The 23,392-nt window shown below is 40.8% G+C and overlaps 1 protein-coding gene across 1 annotated transcript in view; it reads right to left on the bottom strand.

Moving 5' to 3' along the window:
• plpp4 (phospholipid phosphatase 4) overlaps positions 1-23,392 on the bottom strand; it is a 130,044-nt gene that overhangs the window by 35,234 nt on the left and 71,418 nt on the right. The window contains exon 6 of the mRNA XM_026224986.1: positions 18,611-18,781. Within this exon, the coding sequence (XP_026080771.1) occupies positions 18,611-18,781 (171 nt within the window). The remainder of the gene's footprint in view (positions 1-18,610; positions 18,782-23,392) is intronic.

Raw genomic sequence — 23,392 nt, 5'->3', positions numbered from 1 at the left:
CCTGACACTGACAATGTCTTTAAGTCTGTAGACTTGGCTTGACTCGCTGATGGGTTGGTTCAGGAGCACATTCACTTCTCTCTGTTTGGGGTTGACGTGCCGTAGGATGGCACTACCCAGAGAGTTGGCCAGGTGTATTTGTAGCAAGTCAGCTGGCGTGGTGATGGCGTAAGCCAGCACTGTTAGCACAAGGCTTAAGGGTATCATGTATGGTGGGGTTTTACCCGTGGTTAGGCTGTCATCGGAAGAGCTAACCTCCCACAGCATGTCTGTTGTTAACGCTGTAAACAGCTGAGTCTGGGTAAAGTCATTCTGGAAGACAGTAAACAGTGGTTTCATGGAGTTTACGGTCTGGTTCGCTGCATTGACACTGGACATACCAATGTTAAACATTCTGGCGGCAGCAGCAGCTCTGAGCAAAGCTCCCGGGAACTGTTTGGAGCGGTGGTGGTGTCCACTTAACTCCATTTGTATAACAGTCACTTTCTCATGTTGGCTGAACATGTGTTTGGCATCAGCCTCAGTGTGAGTGAGGGAGTCCTCTCTCCATCAGACCCCTGTCCAGCTGTATTGGGTTACAGTGCTGGGGTAGTGTTCCCTGTCGTCGGTGATCAGGAGTCTCAGTGGTTTTCTCAGTGGCAGCTGTCCTCTCTTTGGCTGACAGCACAGCACGGCAAACCACAGCAGCATCCTGGTACAGATAATAGGGAGAGAGAGAGAGAAAGGGAAGAAAGAAACAAGGGCAGTCTCTTTGCTTTGTGGGCGGCGACTGGGTTTAGCTCGCCCTGGCCCCTGTTTTGCCACATCTTGTTGCTGGCATGACGCTTGCTTCAGTGTTTTGTCAGTGGCTCTGGTGCTGCGTGGTGCAGCACATGCTGCATCATGGAAATATATTGGCTTTATCCCCCTTTTGCACCGTGGCATTACAAGCCCTGGCATTGTGATGTCAGACGGTGCACAACCCACAATGTTGTTCTGGAGACGCGGCATGTTTTGTGTATCATGCAGTGGTCTGGGGCGTTGGTTGTCAGTGACTGTAGACTGGTTGCCAGGGTGGATGGAGGGGTCTGAGAGGTGGTAAAGCAAAGTCATTATGGAGGTTGCAGAAGCCTGCATGTCCGCTATATGTTGGTCTGTGTAGACAACGGAGCCTGCGTAAGCGATTCTGAGGTAGACAGTTTAGCTAGTAAAGTTCTCATGCTGTGTGTAATCACTTCAACCTTGAATGTGGGTGGGTGGGTTGGGAGTGACCACAGAATGTTGTTTAGTGCACCAGTTTTGGCAAGGGTGTCAGTGTGATCTTTTAAGTCCTTGTCTCGACTTGGTAGCTTCGAGTGTCCTTTTCCCTTCTTCCAGTACACGGTCACATTGTATGTTTTTGTGATGTTATCACATTGCTGGAACAGGTGTTGGTGTTTGACATGCTTGTTGTTTGCAGTTTTGAAACCATTCTGTTTACAGCGTGGAAGATGGCACACAACACTGATTCTAGCATAGTTAGAGTCTGTACAGGCTTTGTTAAAACAGATGTTGAATTCAGCTGGTTAGTTGGCATAGTCGAACAGACACCTGTTGAAGGTGAACTGACGGTCGCCAAGTGTTAATGTCAGTTTGGTATTGAGAGGTGTAGCAGCTTCATCAGTCTCACTGATGTTCTGGTGGGAGACTGTGTATACTGCGAGGTGTTGTTCATCTGTCAGATCCATTCTGCACACCTGGTCTTTGCTCACCGACATGACAGATGTGATGGTGACAAATTTGAAGGGTGCAGTGAACAATGTGTTGTTTGTACTCCCTTCGGGTATCAGTGCAGGTGGAATGGGCTCAATGACAGGTAGTACTAGTTCAAAGTCATTAAATTCATGGCTCACTAGCCATCCCAGCCGGTAGGCCTTGGGAATGCTGATGTCCATTGCCGTGCAGTTATTGCACAGGATGTAGACTATACAAGATGACATTTCAGCGAGGGGTGTGGCTTCAAGTGTGAGTCCGAGTTCCACACATTCAGGGGAGGATTGGAAGAAACCAAGCGTGTGGTTTAAGGTTTGACCACATTGCAGGTTGAGCCGAACAGCGACCCCTTTGGCGTAAGCTGGTACCACCGTACCCTGTTTGTTGACTAAAGCACTATTCGGACGGGACTAGTTTTCTAAACTACGTTTGAGTTTCGATTCTTACCACCTGACGTCTGTGATTTTCATGTACCAATTCGGACGGGACTCGTATCTCTGTGTTTATTACAGAGGTGGGAGGGTCTGATTTGTGCATCTGGGCGTCACAGAGATCACGCGCTCTGTGTGCGTGCATTGCATTCACTCAGAATGATTGCCTTAGTATTATTACACAATAAATACTAAATGGCTAGTATAGTAAAACCATGTTAATGTGTGGTTCCTTTAGTTTAACTTGTTTTCCTTTTCCTTTTTATTTTTTTATTAAATGTAAAGTTACATAAATGAACGTGATTAATCTTACCTGATGCTGATATTACAATAGCCGGTATTAACAGTTTACGCGATCTTGCTCTTGATTTTATTATTTGTATTATTTTTTTATTATTATTTATTTGCCGCTAAGCAAATATATCAAACATCCGCGCAGTAAGAGCATCTACGGTAATTCACGTTGGCCAAAACACACAAGGAAACGCGTTGTGAAATAAAATATCACCGGCAATCACAGACATTCGCATTCGGACGGGATTAGTTTTCTCAGAGGATCACTGAGTTTGCTGAAAAACGGTAGGTAATTTGCTCTGGAATTATCACAGAGGTTGTGTGAGAAAAACACAGACGTGGCAGATTCGGGCGGGATTAAAATCACCAAGTACGTCTGTGAAACGCAGATTTCTCTAACCTGTAAAACTAGTCCCGTCTGAATAGGGCTTAAGGCGCAGGGGCTTGAATTTGAACTTGAGCCACGGCTGGGTGCTGGGGTTCCCGTGACCTCTGTGACCTGGCAGTATGGCTCTGGCAACCTGTGTGACTGGAGGGAAAGAAGTTCTCGCACTTGAGCAAAGTCTTTTAGCTGTTTGAAGTTCAGAAAAGGGTCATCATGGTCTAGCAGGTCTTTGTCGATGAGAAATGTATGAGTGTTCATTGGTGAGACATACATGGGATGTACTAGACTCATCAGACCGATTGTCAGGTGAATGGAAACAACCTGTTCAAACCGGATGTCATTCTGGCTGTACGACTGTACATTCAGTTCATAAGTTTGAGGTGTAAGAGTTCGATCTTGTCTCTTAGCTTCAAATTGGAGTCTTTTGAAAAGGTGAGATGAGATCACCGTCAGGTTTAGTCCTGTGTCGATCAGGTCTTCCATGCTGACTCCTTTTCGGCCAACCCCCTTTTTGAAAAGGCTGCCCAGGAATGTTATCATCAGCGCAGGCGTGACGATCGATGGGTGGTAAGGACCGGTCTTGTGTAGCTCGCTGCGAAGGCAGGTAGTCAAAACAGCATTTTCTGGTACCTTGTGTTTGTGGTACCTGGTGTGAGGACCTGTGATGTCTCGTTCAGGGTGTGCAGCTGTCAGCTGTGGAGTTTGGGTGATGCGGTCACCTTGTGATGTGACAGTTAGCTCTGTGGTCTATGGATGACGGGCAGTGTTCTGGGTGCTTGGCTCATCTTCCTTGCGAGTTTTCATGTAAAGAAGCTCTTTTAGCACCCTCAGGATCCCTGCTGTCTCAGACGTGGCTGCCCTGTGTTTTTCTGACGTGGGCTCAGGATTGAGCTTACCAGTGTCATGTCGAGAGTGGTTCCCCTGCCGGCTGTCGGGGCTTTGTGTCCTGGACGGTGGGGATAGGCTCTTTTTGGGTCGCAAGGCCCAGAATCGCCCGCTCTGGTGCATTGGACGAGCACCACCACGATTGTGTTGCGCTATGCTGGCTTGGAACTGTATTGACTCTCTGTAAAAATGTCTGTGACTGCGGTGTTGTAGGGTGCCCTCTAGGGTTAACTCCAAGCAGTGCTCAGAGACAGAGACTTTGGGGTTTTTCACAGTCTTTTCATGAATAGTCTTGGTGCAAGCTTTGTGGGCTAAGTTCCGTAACTCTTGTGTAGTCATGTTACGCAGACACGCTGAGACTCCGAGATGAAAACTCCAACTGGCATGTAGGTCTCTGAGGAACAGAGTTTTTAAGTCAACATCCTGTTCCATACCTGGTTCGTTGCATGCTCCGAAGTAGGCTTTTTGTAGCTGACTATAGAAAGTCTGTGGGTTTTCAAGTCGGCCCTGTTTGAGGTCCATAGCAATAAGGAGCCCATGGTCTGAGTCTGGATCATAGAATTCAAGAATCAAAGTTTGTAGCAGTTGCTGGTAGTACGCTTTGACAGTTTCTGGTTGACGATCCAGAAAACAATGCACATCACGACTGGACGTGATTTTTAACAGATACAATGTGTTCACATCTGTCACGTTGGTTACAGTTTGCAAATGAAATTCAATGTCTTGTAAAGAAGCATGAACGTCCTGTCCTCCTGCAGGATCTGGATTGAATGTAGAGATGCTTCTGGCTAGCTTGTCAAGTTCTCTGTGAGCAATGCAGGGTTTAGTGGCATGCGTTCTCTGGAAGTGTTCTCTCCCCTCCATTGTTGACAAGTGTTCTTGTAAGCTGGCCGGTGATTCCTTGAGACGTGAGCTTACACCCCCTTTTTCAGCTTTGGGTTCTTGGCTGAAAGGGTTGGAGTGGCGGGCCGGGAGAAACTTTGTGGTGTGCGTTTCTCCGATCCATCCACTCTGTAATCTGTGAGATTGTCTCAGTTCTGTGTGAACAGTGTCAAGCTCATCTTTCTGCAGAGTAAGCTCATTGATTTTAGCTCGGGCCGCTTGGAAGTGTGTTTTGCAGGCCCAGGTTTTATAGTCTCTTTCTTTCAGTTCAGTCTCTGCTCTTTTTAGGAGAGCGTCACCTTGCTAGAGTTTTTTTGTTGAGTTCTTTTCTGGCTTCTCTCTCCAGCTGTTCTCTTTGATCTGTGTCAAAGTTCAGTAGCCAATTAACTTGGGTCAACGAAGGACCTGAAATGGAGATTTGACAGGCAGTAGCCTAGCGGGTCGCGTGATGACACCGGCTGCTGGTTGTCGCTCTATTTAACTTCCTTGGTGGCTCTCACAGGTTACTGTCTCTATGTGAAATCACAGAAACAAATCACAACAGAACAGAGAAAAAGATCAAAGTGAAACACAACACTTGAAATGAGATAAAAACAATAGAAACACAATGTGTTAGTGAGAATAAGGAGGCCTAAGCCTACTGCTAGGTTTTAAGATAGGGCCAACAGGTGAGTGGGCTACCTGGGTAGGAAACCTAGAAATATGGTGTGGCTTAAAGAAGCAAAAGGGTCAAACACTTACGGGGGAATATCTAATATTCTGTGGCTTATAATAAGTGGATGGGTTTTATCACATTTGGTTCACCTGGGTGAATTGAAGTCATTCAGGTGGAAACCAATGGCTTGGTCAACCTCTCCGGTGCTCCCCAAACACTCAGCCGCAGTGTCCCCGGTCCTCTGTTACTCTGGCGTTGCACCCTCTCAAACAGCTTGTGACTTTTAACACAACCTTTGGAGTGCCAAATTGCTGATGTGTCCACTGCGTGCCGCTAACGGACAGAGACAAGAGGAACCGAGTTTCACTCGCAGCCTGTGTCGGTAACACCGGTCGGGCAGCCTTGCTCACTTGAAACCTGAGATGACTGTCCAATCACCAAGGGAGTTCTACAATCAAATACACAAAAGATGAACAAAGGAAACTTAAAGTTAATTAAGGTTTGGTTTGTTTAACATCAATTGAGTAAATATATATGTAGAAATGAGAGGTAACAGCTTTACCTAATAATGATAAAACAAAACAAAGGAATTATGATAATAATGGTAATTATCAAAATAACCTAAGCCAAAAGAGAGAATAAAAATAATAAAAATCAAAATAAAAGACAGGAATGAAACAAGGGAGAAGAAGTAGCTGGTTTTCACCACAAGGTGGGAGTACTGCCTCTCTGTGCTTAACCTGGTGAGCAGAAAACTTAATTCAAATTAAAAATTCAATTAAAATAAGCATGTAAGAATTAAAAGAAAAAAATCTGAATAATATCCTATAATAACCAATGATAGCTGTAAGGTATCATTAATAATTATGAAATTAATCAAACAGGGTGAAATTAATCAAAAAGGGTAAAAGTGGACATGCAATTCAAAACAGAATGGAAAAGACAGAGATCTGTTAGTCGATTTAACAGGAGACTGCCACTAGATGGCTTACCTTCTAAGTGGGTCAATCAGTAGTTGACCTGAAACATGTAGATTTCCACTATTAAACAATTACATTTTAATTCAAATCAAGTTTGAACCAAACTCAAAGTAAATGTAAACAGTCAAAGGAAGGGAAAATTATTTTATTTCCCGGTAATAATATTCGCACGAGCAAAGCTGTAAATGCAAATAATTGGGTGAGAATTTAAACAGCTAATTCAATACCTCACAGGGGAAATAGAGATTAGAGATTAGCAATTAGAGCGCATTATCTGAAATGGCCACGGGATGGCGGAATTGCACTCATGCAAGCTGGAATCAGAAGGCAGGGCGTAACTTGAAACTTCTAAACAAAGAGCTCCCTCTGGTGTTCAGATAGCGGAATTACCATTTCAATATGACTTAGAATCTGATCGTTTGTCAGACTGATTTTCTGCATCAAAAATCACAAGTAACAAACAGGAAAAGGTTTTATGACCTTTGAGGTGCTATATTAAACAGAGTGAAGGAAGGATCCGTTCACTTCCAAAACACAAATGTAAAAAAATGGTTGGTTCCCATAAACATTTATCAAAATAGCACTTATGATTTAAATGTTTTAAGTTTAAAAGCCAATTTTAGACCAGGAGTTTTTATAGTTTATTTTTGAATATAACTGTGGTTCACCACAAATTCAATAACGATATTTAATAAGCAAGGTCTTTTTAACTGAATAAGAGGAACATCGCTCATGTTCAGATTTACATGTTGCAACTAATAAAAGATTTCTTCATCTTTTAATTCTTCATATTAAAATGTTCTCACTGTAAAAAGATCTTGGTCTTTCTCAACAGGAGACTTTTAACATTATACTGCAGTTTACTTTCATAAAAAATAACAGTGACTATACTGTTAAGTTTCTATAAATACCTAACGTGCTGACTGATCAGCTTTTTGCCTCAGTCAGTTAGGAGTGAGTTCGCATCTTGCGACTTATCTCACAAGTAACGTTACATAAGTTCATAGCGCACGTGCAGAAATTATTAATAACCATATAAACGAAGTTTGAAATGCCTGTGTTTCTCCACCAAAAATGTAGCCGCACTGGGTTGTACATAATAATTAACTCAAATGATATATAGGGAATTTGAATAATTATTCAGGAATATGCTTAATATATATCTCATATGACAGTTACACTAAATTTTATTGAAGATGAAAAATAGCTCAATTGCATTTATCGATAACTCATTACAGGGCACTGTAATTCACTAATTAATACGTTAATATTTCATTCTTCATATCAATTATAGTGATATCTCTTACTGTAAATTACTGCAAATCAAACAGTGGTTTGTCCAGCAAACGGCCGTAAGATTAACTTATCAATTTTCAATAAAGTTATCACTTCTTATAATTCAAAGAAAAATATTATCTGGCCATGAAAACATTATCCTATCATTATGATACATTTAGTAACTCAAAATAAACAGCATGTAGCTAAAGATCAGACACTTCATTGACTCGTAATGTGAGCGGTTCGGAGGCAATCATGAATATGTGGGTTTTAATAATTAAGTAAATACGTGTACGACAATACAGACAGTAAACTTTGTACAAGACATAACGGAATCCAAATAAGGGAGAGAAAGAGAGAGAGAGAGAGAGAGAGAAAGGACGAGAGAGGTGAGAGAGAGAGAGAGCGTTATCACAGACTAAGCTCAGTTATGCAAACTCACAGACAGTAACCCTTGAAAGACAACAACGAATCAAATCATAGACAAACTTTAAGCAGTATTTAAATCTCCATTGAGAATGATAATTGCACTTGTCTCTTGTGATGCTTTGTGCGCTTGAGCAGCGTGAGCGTGGCTAGGCGTGTTCTCTCGTGCCTTCCGGGCCTGCTGCAGAATCGAGCGGTATTTGAAAGGTCCAACAAAGCAATGTTTCAGAATTCGTCTACCTCGTGTGGAGAGGCGAATAGGTGAATAAACTTAGAAATGAAAAGAAACAAAAACAACGGAAATGAAAGCTCCCGAAGAAGCCATGAGAACGGCTGTCCTCTCAGAGACGAAGAACGCCAGAGAAGCGTGGAAGCGAAGGGCAGAAGCTAAGAGCATCAAGAGAGGGTGGAACTTCCTGGGTCAATCCTTTATAGCTCGATGGGTTCACGCCTCTGAACAACCAATGAACGTCCGCGATCTGAAGTGGGAAAAAGTTCCTTTGTCTCTGGGGAAACACCCACTCTAAGTTATGGCTTATCAGATTTCAGCAGTGATATTCTAGCAAGTTCATAATTCCAGATTAATGCATTTTTCATTAATCTCCTTTATATAAGTGAGTCCGTCAAAGCATGACGATTAAACAGATAACAAAAATAACATACATAAATGATCAAAACATTCAAATGCAGAATTACACACATTTAAAGTTTGATTAGCACACGATAAAACTGCAGATACTCCAATTTATATGGGGAAACATCTACTCCACAAAAAGGCAATACTCAATACATTTAGCATACATTGAGAAAAAGGTAACTGGCTTTTTCCTGTCCTGTTTCCCAGTGGGATCATAAAGTTTTATGAGCTGGTCAGGGGTAGGGTTACAGAATCATGATTCTTATTTTAGAACATTAAAACTAGGATAAACATTTCCAAAGTATAAGTTTGCAAATTATACTCTTCACATAACCAGGATTAACCATTTTATGCAATGCACAAACATATTAAAAATACATATTATTAAAGGACTTACATAGAGAGCTTAAAGGAAAGTTTGTGCGTGTGTTTAGGAATGTTGGGTTTTCGTGTCTCCTTTGAGGCTGCTCACGTGACTCTGGAATTTCTTGTTTTAAATACTTAAAATCCAGCCAGGCCAGGCATTTAGTGTAAAAAGGTTTCATTTTATATGCCTGAATTCAAATTCTACAAGTGTCGGGTTTGCATTGTTTTAGATTCAACGAACCATGATTCATTAGTTCAGAACCCATGAATCGATGACCTGCATATCTGTTACACCTGTGTTCACACAACTGCCCTTAATTTTGGAAAGGAATGTAACATACAATTTTCAACCAGCTACATCAACTCAAAGGAAACCTGCTATACCAGCAAAGGATTTATCTGTTCGTTCAAAATACCCCCCCTTTTCAGACTCATTATGCACCTTTGGATCCCAATTACATTGCACCTGCCAGCCTACCTCCAGTAGGTGGCAGTAGAGAACAGAGAAATGTTGCATCTCATCAGAATCCAAAGCCTTCTACTTCTCAAGCTCTACCAAATATTCAACATGCATATGCAGCACGTGGTGCAGATGCACGTAAAGCTGCTGACTATTTAACATTTCTGCAAGATAAACAATACCAACAACCTCCAGTGTTGCAAAACACAACCAAAAGGAATGAATTTGACAATGTCATGACTTTAATGGAAAAACAAAACAAAATTACAGAAACTTTCATTACACAACAAGGTCAACATTCCTTACCATCAGTTGTAATTCCCGTTTTCAAAGGTGATCCTTTGGACTACCAATTCTTCATAAGAGCTTTTGATTATGGAATTGAAAAGAAAACTAAAAACAATCAGGATAGGCTGTATTTTCTGGAGCAATTTACAGCTGGTCACCCTAAAGAACTTGTGCACAGTTGCCAATTCATGGATCCGGAACGAGGTTATGCTAAAGCCAAGGAACTTCTCAAAAAACACTTTGGTGATGAGCACAATATTGCCACTTCATATTTGAATAAAGTGCTCAAATGGCCATTGATCAGATCTGAGGATGCAGATGCATTACAAACTTATTCTGTGTTTCTCAATGGTTGTCTGAGAGCTATGTCTTCTGTTCAGTACATGGGAGAATTGGATCATCCAACTAATTTGAAGGCCATTCTCAGTAAACTGCTATACAAAATCCAAGAACGATGGCGAGTAAAAGCTTACGAATTACATGAATGTAATGGCCATAGAGCAACGTTTTCTGACTTGACAGACTTCATAACCCAACAATCTAGGATCTTGTCACATCCGTTGTTTGGAAGTCTGAATGCTACACAAGCGAGAAAACCTGAACCTGCACAGACAACAATGCTCAGAGAAAGAAGGCCCAGACATGGATTTACTGGGTTCGCAACCAGTGCGGAGCCGATGTGTAGCAGCAGTCCTGTGACACAAAAGAAAATGGTGAAAGAGTGTTTGTTTTGCCGTGCAGATCATCATCTAAGCTCTTGCAAACAGTTGAAAAGCAAAAACAGGAACATAAATCGGAAATTCTTCTGAAAAAAAGAGTATGTTGGATGTTTTGAGGTAGGTCACATGAGCAAATATTGCCAAAGTAGGCTTACCTGTCATGTATGCTCTCTTAAGCATCCTATTATCTTGCACATCAACAACACCAGTGTGCAGAAGAATGACGGGGCTATAGCCAATGTTCAGACCTATACATGTCAAGCAGACATGTGGAGAGAAACTGGGGCCGGAGACACGGCATGCAATCTTGCCATAGTGCCGGTTAAAGTCAAACTAAAGAAAAGTGACAAAGTAATTTGCACACATGCCTTTATGGACCCTGGGAGTTCTGCAAGCTTTTACACAGAATCCCTTCTGAGGCAACTGCAGACAACAAGGACAAGAATCATGTAAAGAACAATGAACAAGGAAAAAGTGGTTGATACATCTGTGGTGGCAGACATGGAAATCAGTGGACTGGACAATGATGACTTCTTTGACTTGCCAGAGATATATTCGAACCCTGACATTCATGTAAAGGCTGAAAATATCCCCAATCAGGAAGATATTGCTCAATGGGAATATCTCCATGATGTGAACATTCCACAGGTAAATGCAGAAATTCGTTTACTCATCGGAAACAATGTTCCTAAGATATTGGAACCATGGCGGATAATTAACAGCCAGGGAAATGGTCCCTATGCAATAAAAACAACTCTGGGATGGACAGTTAATGGACCACTCATAAAGCACATGGAAAGATGTTACTGCGAACTGAATTTCTGTAGTGAAAATTTAGGAATTGCTGCAGCAACAAATGAAAGTAGATTCCCCAGAGTGCCAGAAGGTGGAGCATTTGGAGATGTCTCAAGAGGATAAAATGTTCATGCAGTTGGTCTCTAACTCTGTGAAACTGCATGAAGGACATTACAGCATTGGACTGCCCTTGAAGGATGCAGATGTGGCATTTCCCAATAACCGCTGCCTTGCTGAGCAAAGAGCTATAAGTCTAAAGAGGAAGCTGTTGAGAAACAGCCAATTCTATGAGGACTACAAAACATTTATGGCTGAAACTCTGAGAAAAGGCTTGGCAGTCCAAATACCATCAGAGGAGGAGCAAAAGAGGACAAATGAAGGGCGAAAGTGGTATATTGCTCACCACGGAGTGTACCACCCTAAAAAAGACTCAAACTGAGGGTAGTATTTGATTGTGGAGCTACCTACCAAGGTGTGTCTCTAAACTCGTGACTTCTACAAGGCCCGCATCTCACCAACAATCTTATTGGGGTCCTCACTAGATTTCGCCAAAATCCTGTTGCCTTCATTACCGGTGTTGAATCCATGTTTCATCAGGTGCATGTATCCGAGGAAGACTCGGATCTCTTGAGATTCTTGTGATGGCCTGATGGGGACTTGGACATGGCGCTTGAAGAATACAAAATGGTTGTGCACATCTTTGGGGCTACATCTTCTCCAAGCTGTGCGACTTTTGCATTGCAGCAATGTGCCAGAGACAATATTGGCAAATTTGACCCAGATGTTACACACACTGTGCTCAGGAATTTTTACGTGGACAACTGCTTAAAGTCTGTGAATACTGAGCAAGAGGCAGTACAATTTGCAGGACAGCTCACCCAACTGTGTGCCTCAGGTGGTTTCACGCTGAACAAATGGGTTAGTAATAGCCGAACAGTGCTTGCATCCCTTCCAGAGCGAAGCTTAACTCAGGAGCTGAAAGACTTAGACTTGGACAAGGATGCATTGCCAATTGAAAGAGCTCTTGGAGTTCAATGGTGTGTGCAGTCTGGCTCGTTTGTCTTCAAAATCCAACTTCAAAATCCAACTCAAAGACGTTCCATCCAAGAAGGGGCTTGTTGTCTATGATAAGCTCTATATACGATCCTCTAGGTATTTTGGCACCTGTCATCCTCGTTGCAAAACAGGTATTGCAAGAACTGTGTGGCTTGAAGCTAGGATGGGACGACCAAATACCTGAACATCTGGAAAAAAGATGGCTGAAATGGGTATCCAACCTGTCTCTATTAGAGAAAGTCCAAGTCAGAAGATGCTTTACACCTGAGCAGTTTGGAGGCCTCATATCTGGACAGCTTCATCATTTCGCAGATGCGAGTGAGAGTGGTTTTGGCACTGTATCTTACCTACGGCTTGTAAATCATGAGCATGAGATTTGTTGCGCCTTTATCATGGGTAAGGCCAGAGTGGTGCCATTGAAACCTATTACCATCCCACGGCTTGAGCTCACAGCCGCTGCAATGGCAATACGAATGGACAAAGTGCTGCAAGAAGAGCTTGAACTCCCTCTGGAGCCTTCTGTTTTCTGGACAGACAGTACCTCTGTACTCAAATACATACTTTCGTTGCCAACAGAGTTGCCATCATCCACGCAGCATCGGAAGTAACACAGTGGAGGTATGTCAAAGGCACTATAAACCCTGCTGATAGTGCATCAAGAGGCTTGTCTGCAACACAGTTCTTACAATCTAAGTGGATACAAGGCCCTGCATTCTTGCAGCAACTGGAGGCAGAGTGGCACAGTTCCCAGAGATCACATTGACAAAACACGATCCAGAAGTGAAAGTGTTCACTATCAGTATTTCCACCTTGGACGAATCTGCAAAAACAATCACAAAAATTCATCACTCAAAGCTGTTGCTTGGATGTTGATGATAAAGGTAGAACTGAAAAGGATTTGCAAAAAGAAAAAGGAAAGTAAAGAGCCACTTGAAGTGAAAGGATGCAGTAAAGGTTTACTGTGTTAGGAAATATTGTAGGATGCTGAAAAAGCTATAGTGCAATTCTGTCAATATATGGAGTACAAACATGAACTGGAATGTCTGACAAAAGGAATGACTGTGAAAAAGAACAGTCACATACAAAAGCTTACCCCTACTCTTCAAGATGGTGTAATAAGAGTCGGTGGAAGGTTGGTAAGGTCAGCAATGCCATCTGAAGCCAAGCATCCAGCCATTCTGCCAAGTAGTGTTGTCACGGTACTAAAATTTCAGTATTCGGTACCGATACCAGTGAAAATCCACGGTTCTCTGTACCAATTTGGGTACCAAAGCAAAACACAAAAATATGCTAATTTAAAAAAAATAACTTTTTTATCACTAAAAATAAAACCAATACCATTCTTTATACTAAGTTTTTCTACAAGTTATGTAATTATAATAATATATAATTATATTTAAGACTGGTGGTGATGCTTAAGATATTTTTGGTCATTGAGGGTTTCTGTAAAAAAAATAGTAATAGATCATATTAATTATTATTAAAAGATAATACTACCACTAATTCTACTATCATACAAATGTATATACAATGCACTATGAATTGATGAGCTGCTGGGTTCATGAATATTGATCACGTTGTATGTGTTCGGTCAAACTGATTTGCTGAAATCAAAACAGGGACGGTACCAGATCAGCGCCAGCCAATGAAATTGCCATTTGTGCATTAGCTCCGCCCACTACCGGAGAAACCGGTATGTCTTCTGCTTGCTCGAAAATGAATACGACTAATTCTAAATGAACTCCATTATTTTGACAGGAGAAGACAACAAAGAATAGTTCAAATATAGCGTGTCGATTCAGCATGGTAAGACTCTCGCTCTCTCTCTCTTTGCATGTGTGAGAAACAGTGCTATTAGTAAAGCGACTGTGAGCCGTGTGCCTTCACAAAGAGTTTACAGAGCATCAAATACACGTGCGCTGTGCATCCATTGAGATGAACTGAAAAATACAGATCGCTTGATGGAGAGAGAACTCTGAAGCTCAGATGCTGAAATTAATGCAAGCGTCATGCGCTTCAGTCTATGTAGTAAACAAACCCGCACGTCTCTGCCATTCATTCATTCACACAGAGACGCGCAGAACAAACAACTTTTGTGGCTTAACATTTACAGATACTGGTCCATATGGAGATTTGATTTGATTAATTTATGCTGACTTTGACAATTTTAACTCTGTCAAATTCCATGACTGTCCATATTATAATGTAAGTTTCATTTTCATGACTGGATTTTGAGATTCCGTCCTCGTTTTCTGCTTCGCGGAAATTATAGCGCTGAAGCGGGTTTGAATGGGACCTCGGTACTACCGGTACTTAAAGAAACCTGGTACCGTCACATAAAAAAACTTAGTACCGACTTGGTACCGAAGTACCGGGTCTTTTGACTAGGGGTGCTCCGATCACGATCGGCTGATCGTTATGCGCATCTCGTCAGTAAAGCCGGTTCTCTAATCAGCGGATAATTCCATCAGGTGCGTGATAGAGAAGATGCGCAAATCCACTTCATTTTCAGCTTTTTTTGCCGCATCTTCTCAATTAACAACGGCTCTGTGTAGTAACAGCTGCTCTATGTGAAATCACGCACCTGATGGAATTAACCGCTGATTAAAGAACCGTCTTTACTGACGAGATGCGCATTAACGATCGGCCGATCGTGATCGGAGCACCCCTACTTTTGACAACACTACTGCCAAGACACCATCATGTGATGACACTCATTATTAGGCATGCTCATGAAACTGTCGGACACAGTGGTCGAAACCTTACACTTTCACATTTAAGACAGAAGTATTGGATACCAAAGGCCAACTCTGCAGTTAGGAATGTGATCAGCAAATGCGTCCACTGCAGAAGAGAAAGCGGTGTTAAAGTTAAACAGTACATGTCAAACTTGCCTCAAGAAAGACTATCAGCTGACGAACCACCATTTACCAATTTAGGCATCGACTACTTTGGATCTTTTGAAATCAAAAGAGGACGGACTACATTGAAACGGCATGGTGTGATCTGGACAATTCAAAGATCCATGCCGCATTACTCAAAAGGGGCATTTCCTGGACTTTCAACCCACCCACTGGATCCCATCATGGTGGAATTTGGGAAAGACCAATAAAAACTGTCAGATGCATTCTTACAGCAAGAACAGGCTCTGGGTGAGGAAAGATTGGCTACTTTACTATGTGAAGTTGAAGCCATAATCAATGACAGACCCATTTGCAAAGCTTCTGATGACCCTCTAGACTTGGAGCCTCTCACACCAAACCACCTCTTACTTCTCAGAGGAAAGCCTTCCCTACCACCTGGTATTCCGCTCAAATGACTGCAATGGCAAGAAGAGATGGCGCCAAGTGCAGTACATGGCAAATCTTTTCAAAAGAATATTTGCCAGAGTTACAAGAGAGACAGAAGTGGACAACAAAACAGAGAAATCTTGCTGTTGGAGACATTATATTGATAGTGGATGACTCTGCTCCAAGGAACTCGTGGCTCATGGGCTGCGTAACCCAAACTTTACCAGATAGAAGGGGGTTTGTGCAAACCAAGACCAACACCTTGATAAGGCCGATCTCAAAACTTGCCTTACTTCTGGAAGCCACTGACTGAGATTGACGAGCCTTCTTTCTATCTCTTTTTCTATCTCTGTCCCTCTTTTCTCTTGTCCTTTCACTTGACGTTTACACTGATTTTTGATTAACTGATTTTGATGAACTGATTTTTTATGAACTGATGCATTGCGTCTACTAAAAAAAAAAAAAAAGGAGTGTGTTGGTAAACTGGTTGTACATTTCTGTAAATATTATCTGTCTCCTATAGTATGTTTGTAATTGTACTGTTTTTTCACAGAACAATTAGGGGCCGGTATGTTGGAGCCATACTTGCTTTCTTTATTATGGTTTGAGGCGAATTATGATAATAATGTGTTTTGTTAACAATAGTTAGGTGTGGTTATGCTACATTTGTTTGTATATTCAGATTTTCTTTCTTTAATATTGCTTTGATTTTTTTTTTTTTTACTGAACCCGCCCACCAGCAAACAGGTGACTGCAGCACCTGCTTTAATGGGTTCAATCTAACACGTAGCTCAGGTGTTTTGAAAGTTTTTTGTCGTGGCTAGCGAGGTGCAGCAGTATATTTTCTTTGAACGCTCATTTATCCCGTAACAAATTTTGGATTATTCACCGAAAGCTCCATCACCCTCCCTGCTGTACGGTAGGACAATAAAACTACTGGAAATTCAGGTACAATTATTCACATGACATGCAATAAAAAACTTCAATGGAATGAAACGGACTCGAGGAATTATGTTTGAGCACGTCAGCGACTGGCTGCAACATATTTTATATAATTTTTTTTATTCCTCATCATAATCATCATCATTTATTTATATTTTTATTTAAATGATGTTGCTCCAATGGGGAAGAGATAGCAGCTAGCGTCTCTATCACCTATGAAATCATAATGTACAAAATCTAATTTTAAGGCTTTAATCTGGTCACTGCACGAGTCACCACCTAGTAACTCCTCATGTGCTTATAATCGCAAGAGGAGCGCTTGGAAAGAGCACTCTCAATGTCCATTTCAACAGAAGCTACAGCTACAGCAGCCTCTGCCTAATCCGAAGAAGTACATGGGCACGCTTCGAAGGTGGGTGCGAGAACTGTCCAATCTTTCCAGATCGGAGCGCGATCTTAATGAGCGGGAAGCAGCTCGTTCCTCGTGAGAGCAAAAAGCCTAGCATGGATAGGAAGTGAACCGCGGTGCTTAGAACTGCCACTCTAGAATGCGAAAGCAGCCTTTTTTTTTTTAACAATAAACACTTCAGAGATCGGCCATGGAGAGCGAGGCACACATCTCATATACAATCAGCAAGAATAGTTAGAACTTTCATTTTCCTTTTTTTTTTAAAAAAACATTCTTCCTTTTAAACTAATACTTTCATCAGCGTGACACACACATACACACAATGCAGTCTCTGAAGACAAAGAAACCTGAGGGTGTTTCCATTTCACGTCTATTTACAACCTGCAGGTGCACATTATCATTGACGTCACCTGCCAAGGTTATTTAAGCCAATTCTTGGCGTGTTTGACACACATGCTTCACAACCGGTCAAACAAAGAATTTTCTCATTAGCACTATTGAGCGCAGCATCGAGAGTAGCTTCTGATAGGGAACTGACATCGCGTTGTTTTCATATGGATTACTTTATGACAGAATATTTGTTTTCGGCAGCACTTGTTTAGTTTAAAAGTAGACGTCAAGCTTTCTATAGATATCTCTCTCATATATCCTCATTGAGTATTCACTGAGTTACAGTTAATTTTAACGACGCGTTTGTAACTGAAGATCAGCGCAGACAAAGGCTGCAGACAGCAAACCTTGTTTGTTATCTTTATTTTATAAGTGCACAACGTTTTGTTGTTATTATGTCTGTATACAAAAAAAGTACACCCTTTAGGGGTTAATCGACTTCAGAGGGTTAAAAACCTATATCTTAAACCTGGCTTACACATAACACACTAATACGCTTCTAATATCCAAATCCAGTAAAGGATTTTTACGTTGCATTAATTAGGTAAACCGGAACAGGGAACACTTCCCATAACACCCGATGTACTTGTTACTTCGTTAGAAGAATGGCATCTACGCTAATATTAGTCTGTTTCTCTCTAATTCCATGGTCACCGTAGCCACCAGATCTAGTCTGTATCCAGATCAGAGGGACACTGCAGTCACCCAGATCCAGTGTGGGTCAGCACCTAGAAAGGACCTCTATAGCCCTGAAAGACAGTGGAGACCAGGACAACTAGAAGAGCCCCAGAGACAGATCCCCCATAAAGACCTTGTCTCAGATGACCACCGGGACAAGCCCACAGGAAACAGATGATTTGCTGCAGCTTGGAATTGAACTGCTGGTTTCGTTTGGCCATAGAAGAACTGGCCCCTGACTGAGCCTGGTTTCTCCCAAGGTTTTTTCTCCATTCTGTCACCGATGGAGTTTTGGTTCCTTGCCACTGTCACCTCTGGTTTGCTTAGTTGGGGACACTTCATTTACAGTGATATCAATGACTTGATGGCAAATGATTGCACAGATACTATTTAAACTGAACTGAGCTGAATGATGACATCACTGAATTCAATGATGAACTGCTTTAAACTGTCATTTTGCATTGTTAACATCCTTTTTTCCTAATTAATGTTGTTCAGTTGCTTTGACAATCTTTTTGGTTTAAAGTGCTATATAAAAAAAGGTGACCTGACTTGACTTGACTGTCAGATGATGACACACATACTGACTAAGCAGTTGCATGCTTTTTTGGAACACTGCTGTAAACCTCTGACCTTGCCAGTGATGCTTGTAGTCGCAGGTGCGGGACAGAGCAATCATCATTGCACTGTAGAGAGGCAGGATCATGGCACAGAGACGCCAGCTGCACCCGCGTCCAGCAGCTGTGAAGCACTGCAACTTGCCTGCCAAGTATAATGAAGTAAAGCCCAGACCAGAAAAAGCAACTAAAACAAAAGGAGAGAGAAACAGAAATAGAAAATGTTTAAAGTAAATGCAAAGTCCTGTAAGAAACCATATAAAGCAGGAAACACATCATGTAAGAAAGCTCTTTTATATCTAAATTGTCTCTTAGACAGCAGTAATATTAAATAGAACTGCTGTCTCATCCTTCTGAAACAGAATCACTATAAAACACCCCAAATGTTCTAATCTTTCTAAATGCACAGAACAGAACTTGGATTCATTTTAATTCCATGAAAAGTCATAAAAGAAAATCAGATTTGTGAACACTCTTATTTAAATCTATATTTTACATTAACGATTCAATTCAAGTTTATCTGTATAGCGCTTTTTATGATACAAATCACTGCAAAGCAACTTTACAGAAAATTAAGTTTGTACAATATGTAGTAGTTGCTTGTCAGTGGTGGCTTTCAGTTTATGTGCATATAAAATCATTTTCATTTATTCAATTTCAGAACAATTAATACAAGACGTAGTCAACCAGACGATGAACACTACTAACAGCAATCATTATATGATGCCATCACACTTGTAGCAATATTTGCTTGTTCTGTATGTTGTTTCAGGGTTAGCATCATCTGATGTCCTCTGAGGGGTTGGCATCATCTCTTCTCAGGTGTTCTGGATCCAGACTGGAGCTTGTGGAAATCCTAGTTATCACGGGATGTAAATATCGTGACAAAACAGAGAAACAAACAGAGACATAATTTGCATAGCTGGTGTTCCAAACAAGTAAAATTAATTATTTTAACCCAAGCTAAAGAATAATAATGCGCATTTGATCAGATACAACTGCAGTCACAGATTATGAGATGTGTTATTCGGTAGCTTGGTGAAAGAGATGATGTGTTTTTAATCTGAATTTAAACAGAGAGAATGTGTCTGAACCCCGAACATTATCAGGAAGGCTATTTCAGAGTTTGGGAGCCAAACGCAAAAAAGCACCATCTCCTTTAGCGGACCTTGTTATCCTAGGAACTACCAAAAGTCCAGCGTTTTGTGACCTTAAGGAGCATGATGGATTGTAGCATGGTATAAGGCTAGTTAGGTAAACAGGAGCTAAACCATTTAGGGCCTTATAGGTAAGTAATAATAATCTGTAACTGATACAGAACTTAATAGGTAGCCAGTGCAGAGACTGTAAAATTGGGGTGATACGATCATATTTTCTTGATGTGCTAATGACTCTGGCCGCTGCATTTTGGACTACCTGTAGCTTGTTTATTCAAGATGCAGGACAACCACCTAGCAGTGCATTACAATAGTCCAGTGAACTAGCTTTTCTGCATCAGAAACAGGTAACATGTTTTGTAGCTTGGCAATGTTTCTAAGAAGGAAGAATGTTGTTTTTGTAACATGGGAAATATGGTTTTCAAAAGACAAGTTGCTGTCTAATATAACACCCAGATTTTTGACTGTAGATGAAGTAACAGTACAACCGTAGTTGCAAACTGTAGTCTACGAGATTCTGTGCAATGTTTTTGGTCCAATAACTAATATCTCTTATCCGAATTTAAAAGGAAAACACTGTTAGCTAGGATAATTTAGAAGTTTCATCTGGTCTCGTTGAGATATATAGTTGAGTATCAACAATGCTTTACATTAATTACTACAGCTATTAAAAAATTAACTTGAATAGAGATTTGGAGCTTTGCGCTGTTACATTAACGATAAAGGTATCAGCAAAACTGATGATTGTATGAAACTGAATAATTTGGTATCCAATATGCCAATTCAAAATTATGTTGGATTTTGAAAAGTGTAAGAGAAACAGGTCAATTTAGCTCAAAGGGAATCATTTAAGGTTTTTAAAGGGAATTTGAACAGAATCACTGTTTCACGGCTGATCACTTAGACGCCCTGCGATTCACTGAACAAGCCGTTTAACATCAAATATGCAATGGATATTAATATCCAAAGTATAGTGAAGACACTATCAATTAGCACAGTAACAAGATCCGCAGTTTAAGACATTAACTTTTAAGCACAAACACAAGATACTTCTCTTTTCAATATGAATACGGCTTTATTAGATAAATCTAAGACATATAAACTAATCTAACACATAAACGCACGCACTCACACATTCACACAAGTCACAGGAAGATCAAAAGTTAGGGAAAGATGAGTATAAGAGAATGGAAATATGGAATCCCAAGTTTACAGCAATACGTTAAATTGCATAGACATGAACAGCCATCAATCACTTAATTAACCCTTGCATGGAGTTCCTCAATGAGGTTAAAATTATATTAGATACACCAGCACAAATGTCTGAAGGTACATTGCCTGTGTAAAGTTGTCGTTGATTGGCTGGAAGTTCAGTAGTCGTTGAAGTGACGTCTTAGGAAGGCCCGTGGTGGGCCGTTGGCTGAAGATGCAGTTGTGTGCACTGGTTGAAGTTGAACGGGCAGTCGAGGTCAGACGGCGTTACAAAACTTAACTCAGAACATGAAACTCTCAAACGGAAAAGAAAATAAATAAACTACGACGAAACTAGGTTGTGTTTCTTCTCATCGTGGCTAAGTAGCAGCAGGCGTGCAGGCTGAAGCACGCTGGAACCGCGCTCAAAGAACAGTAATGACAAACAGCATGGCTAAAAGCTAAAGATAAGAAGCAAAGCTAAAAGCATAGCTAGAGACTAAAAGCTGGCATGACTTGTAGCAGAAGCAAAGCTAACAACTAAAAGCAGACATGACTAATAGCAGAAGCATAGCTAGAGACTAAAATCTGGCATGACTAGTAGCAGAATCAAAGATAACAACTAAAAGCAGACATGACTAATAGTAGAATTATAGCTAGAGACTAAAAGCAGGATTTTATGGTGTCCTGAGTATTTAAACTGGCCTGTTGGCCACACCTCAAATGTTGACCAATCAGATATTGTCTTGGCTCGGGGGTATCATAAATCATATGTTTATCTTACCAAGCATGAGGTCCGAATTTTCCTGCCCTTGCAGGGTCTAATTTTGGACATGATTCCTATAACAAGAATATGATATATTTGACAAATAACTGATTGTCTGGACTATTTCAAGCAAGCATATTCAATTACATAGATACTAGACATGACTATGCTATCCCATAGTTATTAAAAGACATACACAATAATTGATTATAACATGATAGTCAAATGTGTGGGTTACATATAAATGAATATGGAGCTAAGCGATGGACTGATATTCATTTAAAAGTCATTTTGGAGTTCATTTTGGTCCATATATATGTACAAAAGACAGTTTCTTTGTCATTCTCTTGACAAAGATTTCTGTGAAGACCAGAGGTTCAAACCCCCTTCCCTCCTAGGAATTTCAGTCTGGTTCTGCTTGGTGGGGGAAGTCAATGGATCTGGTGTATAACTCTCATGGGTTTACATGTGATGTCCGACGTTGCTTATCAATTACGAACAACAAATTTGACAAATCTCTTCTCCGAATTGAAAATGTCAATAATTGTTCTAGTGGTGTTAATGTTGAAAGATGTTCTGTGAAAGCGTTGGTTGGTTGGTTATCTTGCTTGGGACTTGGGAGTTTTATAACTTCCTGTTGCATAACTGAGGAATTCAGCTCGTGTTTCAGCCACAGCCCTGATCGACTCTTTAATTTGTCTGGTTCGAGTCATTTCTGCTACAAAGTGATTACGCAAAATGGCAGAACACAGAGCATTAGTTTTACTAATTAAGGGTTTCACATTTACATTGACAGTTATGGTCTTACAAAAACACTGGATCTTATTCACTAAGCATGCATATACACACATTTGTGCATGAAATCTAGGTAGCAAGAGTGTGTGTGATCTTAGCCTGTCTTACCCTGTCTTGTGTTTGTACCTAATGTGTTACTTTCTGTCTAGAGTGCTATTTTTAAGTCAACTTACAGTTTAGTCCTTTTGCATTGCCTGGTGTGTCTTGTTTCCATGTTGTGTTGTTAGTGTCTCTGCGTAATGCCCAGTGTTTTAGTCAGTCTTGGTAGTTGTTCTCTTTGAGAAGTTGTTGTGGGTAGTTCCTTTGCCTTTTTTCTCCATGTGTTCTGTTTATGATTTCATGTTCTGAATGACCTTGTTTTTAATAGTAATAAACTGGTTGCATTTTGATTCTGCATGCAAATGTATTTGTGCCTCTTCCTTATTTGTGCATTTAGCTTATTGTATTCGATCATGTTTTGTTTATTTGTGTCCTGTTGTCTTCTGTATTATAAAGGACTCTTTGTGTACTAGTGTTGTACCAGCAGCTTTTATAATAGCTTTTAAAATAGCTGTGGTTACACCAGTACCAAAAAAGACAAACACTGATTATGAAAACCTAAAAATCTCCCTTTTCTTGCTAATGTTTTGGAGCCAGTTGTTGCTCCTTGCTACTGCTAACTGAAAACAATCTTTTTGGGCCTTTGCTGTCTGGTTTCCGTAAATTTCATAGCATTAGAACAGCATTGGTCAAGGTCACTAATGATCTGCTAATTTCCTCAGATACTGGCTATATTTCAGTTTTGGTACTTTTTGATCTCAGTGCCACTTTTAACACAGTAGATCATTCTTTTTTAATTACTTGTGGGGAAGTCGTGGCCTAATCGTTAGAGAGTTTCGGGCCGGCAATA

The sequence above is a fragment of the Carassius auratus genome, chromosome 38, assembly GCF_003368295.1.
Source record: "Carassius auratus strain Wakin chromosome 38, ASM336829v1, whole genome shotgun sequence".
NCBI classification, from domain to species: domain Eukaryota; kingdom Metazoa; phylum Chordata; class Actinopteri; order Cypriniformes; family Cyprinidae; genus Carassius; species Carassius auratus.
Note: the sequence above shows the minus strand (reverse complement) of the source record. Positions and strands in the feature narration are given on the sequence as shown.